The sequence below is a fragment of the Apis mellifera genome, linkage group LG5 (assembly GCF_003254395.2).
Source record: "Apis mellifera strain DH4 linkage group LG5, Amel_HAv3.1, whole genome shotgun sequence".
NCBI classification, from domain to species: domain Eukaryota; kingdom Metazoa; phylum Arthropoda; class Insecta; order Hymenoptera; family Apidae; genus Apis; species Apis mellifera.
In genome coordinates, this window is record NC_037642.1 from 9,496,551 (window position 1) to 9,513,087 (window position 16,537).

General features: G+C 22.3%; 4 protein-coding genes across 4 annotated transcripts; 3 read left to right on the forward strand and 1 right to left on the reverse strand.

Moving 5' to 3' along the window:
• Positions 1 to 366: 366 nt before the first annotated feature.
• Positions 367 to 2,895, forward strand: LOC727450 (putative uncharacterized protein DDB_G0289041). The gene is made up of 2 exons (XM_016912149.2): positions 367 to 2,563; positions 2,658 to 2,895. Exons 1-2 carry the CDS (start codon positions 368 to 370, stop codon positions 2,871 to 2,873), a joined length of 2,412 nt encoding a protein of 803 aa, XP_016767638.2. The 5' UTR covers position 367; the 3' UTR covers positions 2,874 to 2,895.
• A 4,782-nt stretch (positions 2,896 to 7,677) lies between these two features.
• LOC412593 (DNA damage-binding protein 1) lies at positions 7,678 to 15,163 on the forward strand. Its single transcript, XM_006567864.3, has 7 exons — positions 7,678 to 8,028; positions 8,271 to 8,394; positions 10,462 to 10,659; positions 10,734 to 10,882; positions 11,192 to 13,917; positions 13,999 to 14,395; positions 14,475 to 15,163. The coding sequence occupies exons 3-7, from the start codon at positions 10,590 to 10,592 to the stop codon at positions 14,556 to 14,558; spliced, it is 3,426 nt and encodes a 1,141-aa protein (XP_006567927.1). The 5' UTR covers positions 7,678 to 8,028; positions 8,271 to 8,394; positions 10,462 to 10,589; the 3' UTR covers positions 14,559 to 15,163.
• Positions 7,789 to 9,302, forward strand: LOC102656249 (protein HEXIM1). The gene is made up of 2 exons (XM_006567863.2): positions 7,789 to 8,028; positions 8,271 to 9,302. Exons 1-2 carry the CDS (start codon positions 7,789 to 7,791, stop codon positions 9,300 to 9,302), a joined length of 1,272 nt encoding a protein of 423 aa, XP_006567926.1.
• On the reverse strand, positions 15,126 to 16,044 carry LOC726074 (ADP-ribosylation factor-like protein 3). The gene is made up of 2 exons (XM_026440935.1): positions 15,703 to 16,044; positions 15,126 to 15,623 (listed from the first exon to the last, which is right to left on the reverse strand). Exons 1-2 carry the CDS (start codon positions 15,907 to 15,909, stop codon positions 15,303 to 15,305), a joined length of 528 nt encoding a protein of 175 aa, XP_026296720.1. The 5' UTR covers positions 15,910 to 16,044; the 3' UTR covers positions 15,126 to 15,302.
• Between the last annotated feature and the right edge of the window lie 493 nt (positions 16,045 to 16,537).

Sequence of the window (16,537 nt, forward strand, 5' to 3'; positions counted from 1 at the left end):
TGATATTATATTAAATTAAATTATGTTATATTATATTATATTATAAATATTATAATTTATTTACTATATTTTTATTTATTTTTATATAAATTTATATATTATATATAATTTATATTACAATAATTTACATATATAATCTATAAATTTTATAGATATTAATTTTTAATATTAAAAATTTTTATGTTTAATTAATATTAATTCAATAATCATTATAAAAAATATATGTTATTAATTCTTATCATTTCATTGATTAAACAAAGAAATTAATTTTGTTTCAGATTTATGTTATTTATCTACAAATGATTCCATATTTAATAAAAAAACATATTTCATGCAAAGTTTCCAAAAGATACAATTAAAAAAAAATATGTCAAAAATAACATCGAAAACTAAGAATATTATTATTAAAACATCAAAAATGAAAAATCCTACTGAAATAATAAATACAAGGTCCATAACTGAAGCCAAAAAGACAAAAAATAGAAAAGCTAAAACATCTATTTCACAAACTAAAGAAATCATACAAAAAGAAAAACATAAAATTACAAGAAATAAAAAGTTATCCAAGGAAGATATTAATATTACAGTGAAATCAGAAAATATTGTTACACATAATAATTCCAATATGAATAAACAAGAATCAAAAAATAAAAAAAAAAAACTTATTACAGGAATAAAAAAAAATATTTCAAAGCAAATGTCTTTAAAAGAATCATTTCTAAACCAATCTAAAATACATTTTTTAAGATCTTCTAAAAATTCTAAAAATTCCATGAATAGTATATCAACAAAGAAATTATCTATTAATAAAAAAAAATTACCAATTTATAAACATGTTTCACCAGAAAAGCAAAAAGAAAATATCAGCGAAATATATGAATTTAAGTTTGATATTAATGATTCAAATGAAAAATTACCAAAAAAACAAAAAAGAAAAATAGTTACTAAAAGAAAAGTTACAAATAGAAAGAAGAAAAATATTCCTGTGAAACAAATTGCTAAAAAAAAATCAATTATTAAAAAAAGTGAAGAAATAAAAAATTCAGATTTTGTAGAATTTGAAATAAAAAAAAAAGATTCTATGGAACATTTGAATATTAGAAGTAATATATTAAAAGAAAATGTAATAAAAAATCTTAAACCAAATATAGAAATAAATAAACAATTGAAGACTTCAGAAAATATAATCAAAGAACATACTATTGATGGAATAGCTACAAAACCTACAATTATATCAGTGAAAGATTTAAGTGATAAAAGAATTTCAATAATAGATACTTCACAAATATCAAATTCAAATGATTTTAAACCATTTAGACCAACGAATATTTTTAATAATAAACAAATACAACAAAATAATACACTTAATTATTCTTTATTTGAAAAGTCTTTATCACCAATTAGGAAATCATTAGAAAATTCTCAGATGCTCTGCAGTCCTTGGAGAGCATCATTATTTACATTTTCTCAAGTAAAAAATATATTTCAAAGCACACCTAAAAATAATAATTATGATATTATTAATAAAAAACTTGTGCGAACATTAAATGAATCTAAACAATTTGCAAATGTAATAAAAACAAAAAACACTTTACAAAAAAATAATGAAAATATAAGTACAGAAGAGCATATAAATATTAATACTCCCAAAAAGAAAAATCCTTTAACTTTAAGAAAATTTGGTACAGAAATTACAAATATTGATCACTCTTTACAATTTAAATCTTCAATAGAACAAATAAATGAACATATACCAATTGAAACTGAAAACATTCAGTCAAATATACAATCAATCAATGTAATTACTTCTAATATAAATAATGCATTTAAATTTGACAATAAGGAAATTAAAAAGAATAGTATATTAAGTCCAAAAAAAAATCTTAAAAAAGAAATAATTAGCACACAAATTCAAGAAAATATATTAAATTTAAAAGCTAATGAACAAAAAGAAAATTTTATTTCTCAACCTGGACCATCAGGTTTACAAAGTAATTCAATTTTTAATGAGAAAAGAATTCTAAAACAATCAAATTTAAATAATTTTCTTAATATAATGGAACTACCACAATGCACAACAATTAAAACACCACATGGAATTTTTGATGATACACAATCAATATCAATAATCAATAAATCAATGAAGAAGATTAATGAATCTAATATAAAATTAAATAACACATTTGGTTTTAGTGATAGTGAGTCTGATCAAGAGATATCTTCTATTAAACATAAAATTGAAAGTAATAAACAAGAAAAATTTGTTCAATCAAATGTAATTGTACATGACATAAAACTTACTGCAAGATTATCAATTGATGAGATAAAAAATAAATTGCTTATTAAAAATTTAAAAGAAGAGAAAGATACATGTAATAAAGAAAATATATTAATTAAAAATAAAGAAATAAAAAAATTACCCATTAAAGAAAAAAAGAAACAAATTGATATTTTGAATTTTTCTGATACATTTGATATTCTATCTGAAACAGGTGGAACTTCTGTAGTGTCTTCGTCTAATATTCCATTATTTACTGATTTTGAACCATCTCATTTTACACAGGTATATTGTTTCTAGTTATTATTAATAAATTAAATTTTTTTAAATTATTAATAACAATCTAATATATTTATGTATATATGTATATGTATTTTAGCCTCCACGACATTCATATAAACGTAAACGTAATGTAAAATATAGTTTTTCTGAAGAAGAAAGTGAAGAAGAAGAAATGGAATCAATTGAACATGAAATAAAACGAAAAAAAACTAATAAATTGAAAATGGAGCAAGAAAAAAGATTACAGAAATGGGTTCAGGACATCAATAGAACTTTTCACGAAATAGATCAACATGAACTTATAATTGAATAAATTTATTATTATTATAAAAAGATAAAACAAATATTATTAATTTCAAAATATTAATAATTTTTATTATTTTATCATAGATATTTTATCATATTTCTTCTTATTAAGAATATATAAAATAAATTTTAAAATAATGCTTGTAACAATAGGATTAAGGATTTTATGTTATATAAAAAAATAATTTTATATTTTCAGCCTGTATATATGCATTTAATATAAATATATGATAATATTTATACAAATAATTTTTATACATCATATATAATTATTAAATTATAAAAAAAAATATAAAATAATACAATAAGTAATATAAATAAAAAAATACTACTAAAAAATATAATTATTTGAATTTTCCTATTTATCTATTATACACACACACACACACACACACACACACACCCCTATATATTACGTGTGTATATTCTTTTAATTTAACAACTAAATAATTTATAATTATTTATGAATATTTATAATAAATTTATTAAAGAATTTTTTTTATTGTATGTCAATTTTATTTTATTAATTTTAAACATTTTATATTTTTTCATATACTTTTTATAAGTATATAAATATCAATATATATTCTATTCATAAATTTTAATAAAAAAAATAAATTTTTTAGTTATTCATCATTTAATATTATTTAATGTTATAAATATTTATCATAAATATATATTAAATAATATTTTAAATGAATGATTATTTTATATATGTATGAATTTAAATATCTGTGTTTTTTGCTCGATTATTTCTACTTATATATTTATATTATTAATATAAATGTATATTTATATAGCTAACATCACGCGTACACGCATACACATATATATATTGTTGACATATATGGAGTATTCATCATCTCTAATAATTATTTATGCATATATATTCATACATAAAATATTTCATTAAAGTTATACATATATTTTTGCGTTCATATAATATTATTATTACTACATGAATAATAACATAATATATGTTGCAAGATATTATAATCAGTTAATATATATTCATTAATTACAATATAATAGTAGAAAAATAAATAAAAGGATTAAGATAAAAAAATTTAATTTCTTTTTTAAAATATAAAGATTATTATCTTTTCTTCTGAATAATTTTTCTAAAAATTATTTATCTTATGAATTTATAACAATACAAAGAATTTTATGATGTAAAAAAAATAATGATAAAATTTTAAGAACTTATCTCAGTTTTAACCAATATTTTATTTTTTCTTATGATATAGATCCTAATATATACTAATATAAAATACGTAAAATGTTATATACAAAAAATATTAATTTCGTAATATTTATATTTTAACAGATTTGAATTTATAATTTATTATTATTTACTAAACTTTACTAAACTAATGTTCAATTAATTTAGTTATATTATAATATCTGTTATATTATATATTATAATATTACAATTATTAAAATACAGAAAAAAGAAATTATATTTAAAAAATTAAATAATTAAATCATTACGTCATTTTTCGAATAAAATGAAATCAATTATATATATATATGAATAATTATATATATATAAAATGAAATCAATTATATATAAGATTTATATTATGTTCTTCTTCAAATTAATTACATAATTTAGATTAAATTACAAAATAGATTAAGTACAAAAAAAATAGACAGTGCATTTTGCAATTGAAATGTACAATTATTCAATAATATACGATTCGTGGTTTAATTATGAAACACTTCACGTTTTTTACATTAGAATGCATTTTTAATATTTATAGTTATCAATAGAGAGTTATTAAAAAAATAATAAATTTTGAATGAAAGAAAATAGCATATGAAAAGCATATTCGGTGTTATTGAAGAGAGAGATATTACACAAATTATTATTCTTATATAATATATTATATTATATATTATTTTATTTACAAAACGAAATAAAAAAAATATAAAATGATTCTTTTTTTATTTATTTATAATGAATTAAATTTATTAATAAAATATATTTTATTAATAAATAAATAAGGATAATAATATCTTAATAATATGATTTAATATTAGTATACATATTATACATACATATATATATATGTATAATTAGGAATTTTTTCGATATAATATCTACATTACATATCTATATATAATATATAATATAATATATAATATAATATATATATATATATATATATATATATATATATATATATATAATATCTATATTATAACATGTATGTGTATATTATGTGTTTTTTATCCATTATATAATAAATTTAATATAAAAATATTTATGATTCGCAGTCTTAATTATTATATATAAGAATTTATATTTTAAAGAATTTAATTACAAAGAATTTATATTTTAAAAAATGTTCTAAACAAGATTGTATAAAAGTCTATCATAAAATACGTATTTATAGTTACATTAATCATTTGAATTCTGATAAATTATTTTATATGCATTCTCTTTCACACACACACACACACACGCGCGCGCGCACACACACACACACACACACTGTGAAAAATTTATCATTATCGAAATTAATATTTGAACAATAATATTGTAATTATAAAGTATCTTGAAATTTATATCAATACGAATAAAATGCACTAATAAAATACGAAAACATATTGTACTATATTATTACATATTGAAATAATATATAGATAAAAATATATATATAAATTATATAATTTATATATGATTATAATTTGATATATAATGATTATAATGATTATAATTTACATATAATTTATAAAATTATATATTTAAATAGATCAATGATATTAAATTATGTTTTATTTCATGAAAATTATATTATGTTCAATTAATATGATGTTATTTTTTTTTTGATTAATTTATTCATGATTAATTTAATTTTTTATGTTTATATTAAAAAAATTATTTTAATTATATCAATATAATTAATGTCTGAACAATAAAAAAGTTATTTCTTTCATAATTGTTTAAAAAATAAATCAATTAAATATAAATGTAATAATATCAGTAATCTCAAGATCAATATTTGCATAAAAGATATAATAATCTAATCTAAATATATTAATTATAATTGATATTTTTATTGAACATGAAAAAATATAAAAATATTTCTTTCTGTTATATAAAAATTCATTATTTTAAAAATTTGTAAATGCTTAATATCAATATTTATATTCAATAAACAAAAATAAAATTATTTATAATATACATATTTTCTTATTTTAAAAAAATTAAAAAATTTTATATATTAGATTTATTTCTATAACAATTATATAATATTATCTTGCAATATAATATATAAGGAAAGAAAATATTGAATTAATGCTAAATATATTGTTTCATATTTATGTCTATTACTGCCAATTTCATTATTCATAAAATATTATATTTATTCATAATTACGAAATCAATAAAATTATAATTATAAACAAATTTATTGAATATCATATTCATTGAAAAACATACTTGAAAAACTTTTAACATGATAGTTCGAGAAAATTCATTTTGAATAGAAAAACGATGATGCAAATAATGATATGATGATATGATGATATTAATTAAACTGAAAAATACTGTTTATAACATAAAAGAAAATCTATGTAGTTATTTATAAATATAAAATCGAATATATAATAAGTTATAATACAATTATATATAACTACGAATGAAGTAGGTCGACATATATCTATATACGTATCATATTAAATACAGTATACCTTCAGTTCAGAAAATAATTTAACTAGATCTTTACAGTTCTTCATTATCTTCTTAAAATTAAAATTATATTTTTTATTATTTCATTAATATTTCATATATTTTGATTGAATTTTTATTTAAAATATAAGATGAAAAGATATTATTCATTCATAGATACAAATAATCATATCAGATTTTACATATTATAAAATTGAAGAAATAATTGTAAAATTTAGTATATAAGAAAAAATCACTTATTAAAAATGTAATATTTATTAATATTAAAAATGCTCAAATTTTATGATAATAAAGAAATTTTATGTTTAAATTTTTGTAATAAAAATCGAAATTATTTTCTATTGAAAAAATAAAAATGTTTTTAATGTATTATAGAAAACTATTTATATTTGAAATAATATTAATTCTTATACATTTTTTATACATTCATATACATTAATAATAATAATATATATTAAAAAAAAAAAATAATAGTTAATAATATAATTTCTAATTTAATATTTTTATTTAAAAATTAAATATTTATTTTCCATTATAAATTTGTAAATCTATTTAACTCGATCAAATATTTTATTATAAAAGCGAAAATTTCTATTTAATGAAATTAAAAAAAGATCAGCTTTATATAAAATATGATATATATTTAAGTAATATAAATATATAATTATTATATTGTAAAAATTAATAATAAATAAATAATAATTATATTGCAAAAATTAAAAAATATAGAATATTTTTTTCGTTCGTATATATATGATTAATTCGAAATTTTAATTATTAATTATATTGAATATGTATAATGTATAAATATGTAAAAAATTTTTAAGTATACATACATTGAAAATCCAAGCGATGTTTAAAAAAATATTCACTAATAAAATAATAAATATTGATAAAATATACTTGATATATGATTATCGTTCACTCTATACTATAAACATTAAATTAAGGGTGCAGTAAGAAAAAATCGTCAGTCTTTCAGGCAACAGTGCCTGAAGGATAAGTGAAAATGGTAGGAAGTTCGGTGGGAAAGAAATACATTTGCCCCACCTTTCGGAACAAATCTCCCTACTCCTCTGAAATGTTAGCACGTCGCGCTTCGCTATCGCACGGAATCACGGACAAATCAAACATGGCGATTCAGTCGCTGTTTGCAGTGAAGACGTACGGTTCGTAAAACGGGAGTGGAAGGTATTGGTGGACGAGATAGTGTTTTTAAGCGGTAATGAGTGCTTGTATCACTGCAAATCGCCGAATTTTGGTCAATATTATAAATATGGAGAATCATGATGTCAAAACGGTAATGGAGAAAGTGTCGGACGGCATTGATAAAGTACATGACGTGAAGGGCGTACAAGCAGAGCCGACGCCTGCGGCGTCATCGTTGTCATTGCCTGTTTCGGAACAAGTGTCGCTCTCTACCGGAGAAAATATCAACAAAAATAATTATATTAATAAGAAAACCGTAAGATATTTGCTTTAGTTTGAATATTTAAAAATATTGTGCTACATGAAAAGTTAAATATTTTAAATATATCATTAATGTACTTTTGTATTTTTACAATTCAAATAAAGTTTAGTAGAAATTAATCATATTAAATGATTCTTAATCGTAAAATTTTTAAAATAAATGTTACAACATAATATGTAATAAAATATTTAAAGCATTGAAAATTAAAAATTAATATAATTGTTTCTATGTTTTAGTGTTCTAAATTATTAATAAAAAATTCTGGAAAATTTGAAAGTGGTAGTGGTAGTGGAGATCAGGAGGGAGGTCAGCATGAAGATGGAATTGATATTGCAGCGAAAAAAAGAAAAACTCGTAGAGGTAAACCTAAACATAGAAAATTAAAACCATATTCAAAACAACAATTATCATATCAACAACAGCTGCGATATAGATCTAGAGGTCGATTAGCAAAAACTGGTAGACAACCTCCAGCACTATATAACACTACACAATTTCTTATGGATGATCACAGTGATCTTCCAGATCTTGACCAAAAGCTTTCAGAAGCTGCATCATCAGAATTACCTGCTACATTTCAAAAACCATCAGCCCCCTCTCGTACTCGAGATTCTAGTTTCAGTGTTGACTCTGATGAAGATTATTTTTATTCGTCTCCAGAAGACGAAGAAGAATTCTTGACAAAGGAATTCTCAACTGCATATGAAGATCTTCATGCTGAAAGATTAAGCACATTAAGTAAATCAGAACTGATACAAGAATATCTGCAATTAGAAGCAAAAGTAGATTTATTAACAAAACGACTACGTGGTAAAAATTTTCATCAAACAGAACAACGAGACTTGGAAAGCAACAGTAGTAGTACAGATTCAGAATCAGCAAAAAAGTTAAAAATCTGTCAACAACGAATTGATGATTTAATGCAACAAAATGAACAATTAAAACGAGAAAATGAATTATTAAGAGCTAAAAGGGACGGCAGTCCAGTTTCAAGTGTTGATAGCGAAAGCGACAGTGATAGTACAAGTAATGAGAATAGAAGCAGATGTAGTTGTCTCCTTCCAAATTCTAGCTCTTCTTCAGAACTTATGGGATATGTTTCTAGAAGTAAAAATAGTCAAAGAAAGGATAGTTCTGTCTCTAGTACTGATAGTAAAAGTGATACTTGTGATAGTAGTTCAAGTGAGAATTCTAAAGCATCTATGACCCCAGTTAATCTTTCAAATGGTCATGTAACCATTCAAAAAATTGATGGTCTCCCTACATAAATTATAAAAAGCTGTTTTTATACACCACCATATAAAATCTATTGAATGTTTTAAAAATTAACTTACAAGTCATGTTAAATATGTCATTGGTCCTGCATATTTGCTTTAATCCTACCAATTTAGGAAACAAGACTGGTTTAAATGCAATATTGCATTTGTGCAGTAAAAAATCCTCTTTCGATATAAGATATGTAACCTAGATTATCCTTAAATGTGCCCTTATAATTTACTTCCCATTTCTTTTAAAACTGTTTTGTGTAAACTTAAATATGTAATGGAATAGGAAATACATACCTAATCTTATGAAAGAGTAAAATTTATATCTATGCAGGCTAAAGTATTACAAAGAGCTGTATTTATATTTGTGGTGTATTCTCTATATTTTATCTTCATTTGGTAACAAATGTGATGCAGTTAAGTAATTGTCTTTTAGTAGTCTGTTTTCAATGAACTGCCATTTGATGGTACAAATGTATAAATTTGGGGTTTACAGACCATCAACTAATAAGTTATAAAACTAGATCTAATTAAAATAAAACTATATTAATAAATTAATATTAAAAGTAATGTGATATTGTACAATTGTATAAATTAAAAATTATATTAGATATTAGTTTATGGTCTGAATATAAGATATGTTAAAAATATTTCACATATTTTAAATTTTTAATAAATTTCAAAGTTTCTTTCTTTTATTATAATTATTCTCCTGAAACTTAATGCAAAGAAGTGAAGAGCTTCATCTAAAAAAATTCTTCAACAATGTGAATATATCTGATTATGAAATAGCTTTATTATGATAGAATATAAGATCCCCATAAAAATTTAATAAATATGTATATTGTTAGTATCATAAGATATATTGTAAAATGTACATACAATTTAATTTTTTTTTATTTCTTAAAAAGATGATAAACGGAATTCTATCTATAAAAAAGTGTTTTTTTAAGAAATGAATTTAAATAACAAAATATTTAAATAATTGATTCACATTTTTTAATTGAATATGAGATACATAATTTTTTTGCATTTTTTTTTTTTTTTATGAAATTACGTTTCAATTTTTAAATATGTATATTTGCTAAATAAGCAATATACTAGAAGTAACTTTTATTTAATACTTTATTTTAAAATATTCCTTATGTTTATTGTGAACCAGGCTTAATACACTGTGAATCGTTGCTAACTTCGTGGCGCGTGAAATTGAAAAGCACGCAAGGCCAGCGTTTGGTCGTATCTTATGGTTGAAGTGTTAACAAGTTTCTAAAAGTTGTTGGATTAAATATTATGAAAGCGATGTCTCATCATTATGTAGTAACGGCACACAAGCCTACAGCTGTCACCGCATGTGTGACAGGTAAGTAAGAGAAATGTACAAAAAAATTCTATGCTTACGTAGATAAACAATTTCTTTTCTTTTTACGTATCAAGGTAATTTTACTTCCCCTACGGATTTGAACCTCATTTTAGCAAAAAATGTTCGATTAGAAATATATCTTGTTACTCCAGAAGGTTTAAGACCATTAAAAGAAGTTGGAATTTATGGGAAAATTGCAGTTGTTAAGTTTTTTCGGCCGCCGGTAAGGTTATACTAGTATCTTATTTGTTAATTTTTATAAATTATTCTATTCATTTCCATATTTTCATGTTAATATTAAATATAATAAAATTCATATATTTTATTTAATATATATATATATTTATAATATTTTTATTTTATTAAGAATAATATAACCTTATAAAGAATTAATTATTTTTCATTCATACACATATATTATTATATATAAGTATAAATAATAAATATAAAATATAAGTAATCTATTAATATGATTTTTAAATCATATTAAAATAAATTAATATATAATTAATTGATTGAAATATCTCTACAGCATGAAAAAAAAGATCTTTTGTTTCTTTTAACTACACGTTATAATGCTATGATTTTGGAATGCATTGGAGAAGGAGAAAATATAGAAATTATAACAAAAGCACATGGAAATGTAGCAGATCGTATTGGAAAAGCTTCAGAAACAGGAATCAAAGCTGTAATTGATCCTAAAGCACGTGTAATTGGTCTACGATTATATGATGGTCTTTTTAAAATTATACCTCTTGATAAAGATAATCCAGAATTAAAAGCATCATCAATACGTATGGAAGAACATCAAGTACAAGATGTAAATTTTCTTCACGGATGTGCTAATCCTACATTAATTTTAATTCATCAAGATATTAATGGAAGACATGTTAAGACACATGAAATTTCTTTAAGAGATAAAGAATTTGTTAAAATACCTTGGAGACAGGATAATGTAGAACGTGAAGCTATGATAGTTATTCCTGTACCTTCTCCTATTTGTGGTGCAATAATAATAGGTCAAGAAAGTATATTATATCATGATGGGAATACATATGTTGCTGTTGTGCCTCCAATTATCAAACAGAGTACTATTACATGCTATGCTAAAGTTGATAATCAAGGACTTCGTTATTTATTAGGAGATATGGCTGGACATTTGTTTATGTTATTTGTAGAACAAGAAAAAAAAGCAGATGGTACGCAAGTTGTGAAAGATTTAAAAGTTGAACTTCTAGGAGAAATTAGTATACCAGAATGCATTACATATTTAGATAATGGAGTAATATTTGTTGGTAGTAGATTGGGTGATTCACAATTAGTTAAATTAATTACAAAAGCAGATGAAAATGGTTCCTATTGTGTACCAATGGAAACATTTACAAATTTAGCACCAATAGTTGACATGGCAGTAGTTGATCTTGAAAGACAAGGTCAAGGACAAATGGTTACATGTTCTGGAGCTTTTAAAGAAGGTTCTCTTAGAATTATAAGAAATGGAATAGGTATTGAAGAACATGCAAGCATAGATTTGCCAGGTATCAAGGGTATGTGGGCATTAAAAATTGGTGGTGGCAATTTTGATAATACTTTGGTTTTATCTTTTGTTGGACAAACCAGAATTTTGACCTTAAATGGAGAAGAAGTTGAAGAAACAGATATTCCAGGTTTTGTTGCTGATGAACAAACTTTCCATACTGGGAATGTTACAAATGATTTATTTATTCAGATAACACCAACATCTGCCAGATTAATTTCATATGAAACTAAAACAGTTGTTTCTGAATGGGAGCCAGAAAATAAAAGAACTATTAGTGTAGTTGCTTGTAATGGCACACAAGTACTTTGTGCTACTGGAAATGATTTATTTTATTTAGAAATTTCATGTGGACAAATTTTACCAAAAGGATTTACTACTTTACAATATGAAGTTGCTTGTTTAGATATATCTCCATTGGATGGTAATACAGAAGCAAAAATTGCTGCAGTAGGTTTATGGACACATATTTCTGTTCATATTTTAACTTTACCTGCTTTAGAAGAAATTAACAAAGAATTACTTGGTGGTGAAATTATACCTAGATCTATTTTAATGACATGTTTTGAAGGTAATACATATCTGCTTTGTGCTCTTGGAGATGGTAGCATGTATTATTTTACTTTACATAAGCAAAATGGTATACTTTCTGATAAAAAGAAAGTTACTTTAGGTACACAACCAACAGTTTTAAGAACTTTCAGATCATTGTTTACCACTAATGTTTTTGCATGTTCCGATAGGCCTACTGTAATTTATTCATCGAATCATAAACTAGTATTCAGCAATGTTAACTTAAAGGAAGTAAATCATATGTGTTCTTTAAATGCAGAATCATACCCTGATAGCTTAGCATTAGCAACTGATAGTACAGTAACAATCGGAACAATTGATGAAATTCAAAAATTACACATTCGAACTGTTCCTCTTGGAGAATCACCGAGACGAATTGCTTATCAAGAAAGTTCTCAAACATTTGGAGTAATAACAATGCGTGTTGATATCCAAGATAGTAGTGGTGTTAGCATTGTAAGACATTCAGCATCTACACAAGCAGCTTCTACATCTAGTAGCAGTCATATTGCATCTTATAATAAACCTACAGGACATACAGCTAGTGACATTTGTCAAGAAATTGAAGTACATAATCTACTTATAATTGATCAACATACTTTTGAAGTTTTACATGCACATATGTTAATGCCCACTGAATATGCATTATCATTGATATCAACAAAATTAGGTGAAGATCCTACTTCCTATTACATAGTCGGAACTGCACTTGTTCATCCAGATGAAACTGAACCAAAAATGGGCAGAATACTTTTATATCATTGGAGTGATGGAAAACTTACACAAGTAGCTGAAAAAGAAATTAAAGGATCATGTTATTCTTTAACTGAATTTAATGGAAAACTTCTTGCTAGTATAAATAGCACTGTTCGTTTATTTGAATGGACAGCGGAAAAGGAACTCAGATTAGAATGTAGTCATTTTAATAATATTATTGCTCTTTACTTAAAAAGTAAAGGCGATTTTATTTTAGTTGGAGATCTTATGAGATCTCTTACATTATTGCAATATAAAACAATGGAAGGTTGTTTTGAAGAAATAGCAAGAGATTATAATCCAAATTGGATGACTGCCATTGAAATTTTAGATGATGATACTTTTTTGGGTGCAGAAAATTGCTTTAATTTATTCGTTTGCCAAAAAGATAGGTAAATTGTTAATTTGATAAATTTGTATTATATTTGTATACACATTAATATTATAGAATAATACATTAAAATGTATTTTAGTGCTGCCACTTCAGAAGATGAAAGACAACAAATGCAAGAAGTTGGACAATTTCATTTGGGTGATATGGTTAATGTTTTTCGACATGGATCTTTAGTAATGCAAAATTTAGGTGAATCAAGTACACCTACACAAGGTTGCGTATTGTTTGGTACTGTTAGCGGTGCAATCGGTTTAGTTACACAAATTCCATTTATATTTTATGAATTCTTAAGAAATCTTGAAGATAGATTAACAAGTGTAATAAAAAGTGTTGGTAAAATAGAACATAACTTTTGGAGAAGTTTTAATACGGAATTAAAAATTGAGCAATGTGAAGGTTTTATAGATGGAGATTTAATTGAAAGTTTTCTTGATTTGAGTCCTGATAAAATGGCAGAAGTTGCAAGTGGTCTTATGGTACATTAAATTGTTTTTTAAATTATATAATAATATGTATAGAGCTTATCATATTTTTAATTCATTTTTTCATTAATAGATTGACGATCCCAGCGGCATGAAAAAAGAAGCAACAGTGGATGATCTTGTAAAAATAGTGGAAGATCTTACAAGGATACATTAGACATAGTTTTTGCTGATTCTTGTATAGTTTATTATATTTTGAAAGGCTCACGAATAGATTTATAAGAAAATCTTAAATATTTGAGAAACAAATTAAGAAATGTATAAACATTTATGTATTTATCATTATTAGTACAAGATAGCAACAAACTATATTTTTCTTCTTTTTAATTTTTGTGGAAATCATATTGTTTTGTTTTCTTGTTGTATATGCTTGTACTCTTTAATGCTGTTTATATTATCATGATAGTTTGCATCAAATTTCGTACGCATATAAAAATAATCAAAAAGTTTCTAAACTTATTTTAAAAATATACTATTAATATAAATCGATAAAAATAAAAATCAAATGTTTTCAATGTTTATATCTATTCCAGTATTGTTATAATTGACATACCAAATATAATATATTTCTTGTAATAATAAATAACATTTATTTAAATAGTATTTATTTTAAATTAATTTAGAAACTTTTTGATAATTATATAACTTTTTTTTTAATGTTTCGAAAATATATTAAAAAATACATGAATTAATTAATTATATTAACGTCAAATTATACGAATCTTGTACGCTCAATATTAAATAATTTCACTTTTGAAGAAATTTTTAGATTTTTTAGAAAAACCTGACAAATGTTATTGAAAAGTTATTCGTAGAATCCTTATATTATTTGTAACATTGAGTGTAAATAAAAAAAAATATCCACTTTCTGATAAAATTATTTTGTACTATATATTAATTTTTATTTCTTTGAATTTATTGAAAATTTTAAAGAGATCGGATCAAATAACCAGTTTCTTAATTCTTCAATACCTTGATCAGTCATTCCACTAGTTTCAAATACAGATAATTCTTGAGTAACTTCTTTTTGCAAACGTGAATATTGTAGCATAAGTAGGGCTTCATTGCGCATTTGACGATAAGAAAGATCCATTTTATTCAATGTTAATGCGATTTTTATATTTTGCAATTTAGGATCAACTAATAATGAATAAAGTAATACTCCTGCCGCACTTATTTGACAGAGATTGCTTGTATCTATTACATAAATAAGTTTTTGTGTCTAAAAAATAAAAATAACTTCTATAAAATTACAAAATGATTTTGGAATTTAAATTCAAAATTTTTATAAAAAAATTCACCTTATCAAAGTAATGTTTCCATATTGGTGCCATACTTCCACCTATTTCTTTAATAAGCATATCAAATTCGCCAGTGTCATTTTTTATGGTAAAAAGATTTATACCATTTGTAGAAACGGTATGAGTTGCATAGTCTATTTCATCTCCTTGTAAACGTTTCATTAAAAATGTTTTTCCCGATTTAATAGGACCAAGACAAAGACACATATTAAATCTATTAATTTAAAAAATATTTATATTATTACGCATTCGTAAATTGATCATATATTTTATATGTATAAGTACAGAAATTTATTGATTTAATAAATGTCTTTCTATAGTAACTACATTGTTTATTCATATCAATTGATTATTGATATTATTGTACAAAATAAAATTTAAAATAATAATATGATAATGTTTAGGATTAAGTAAAATAAAAATAAAAAAATAACTTTAAAATATAAATATTTTTTCTCAATTTAATTTTTAATTATACAAAATTTTAATTTTGAGATTTAGATATTGCATTCGTTTATGTACGACTTTCATATATTTTAATATATAAAATTTAAAAATTATTATTAGTAAATTATTGTCATTAATTTATATAGAAAATTCTTCTTCAAAAGTATTACAAAAACAATATTTTATTATTATATTTATAACAAATACTAAATACATAATGAATTTATAATTTAGCATATTTATTGATGTATGTAAATAATAATATAATTTATAAATACAAAATATTAATTAAATGAAATAATATATATTAAAAATAAAGCAAAATATGATATAATTTTTTTGCATATATTTTCTTAAAATAAAAAGTTCCATAATATATTAATATAAA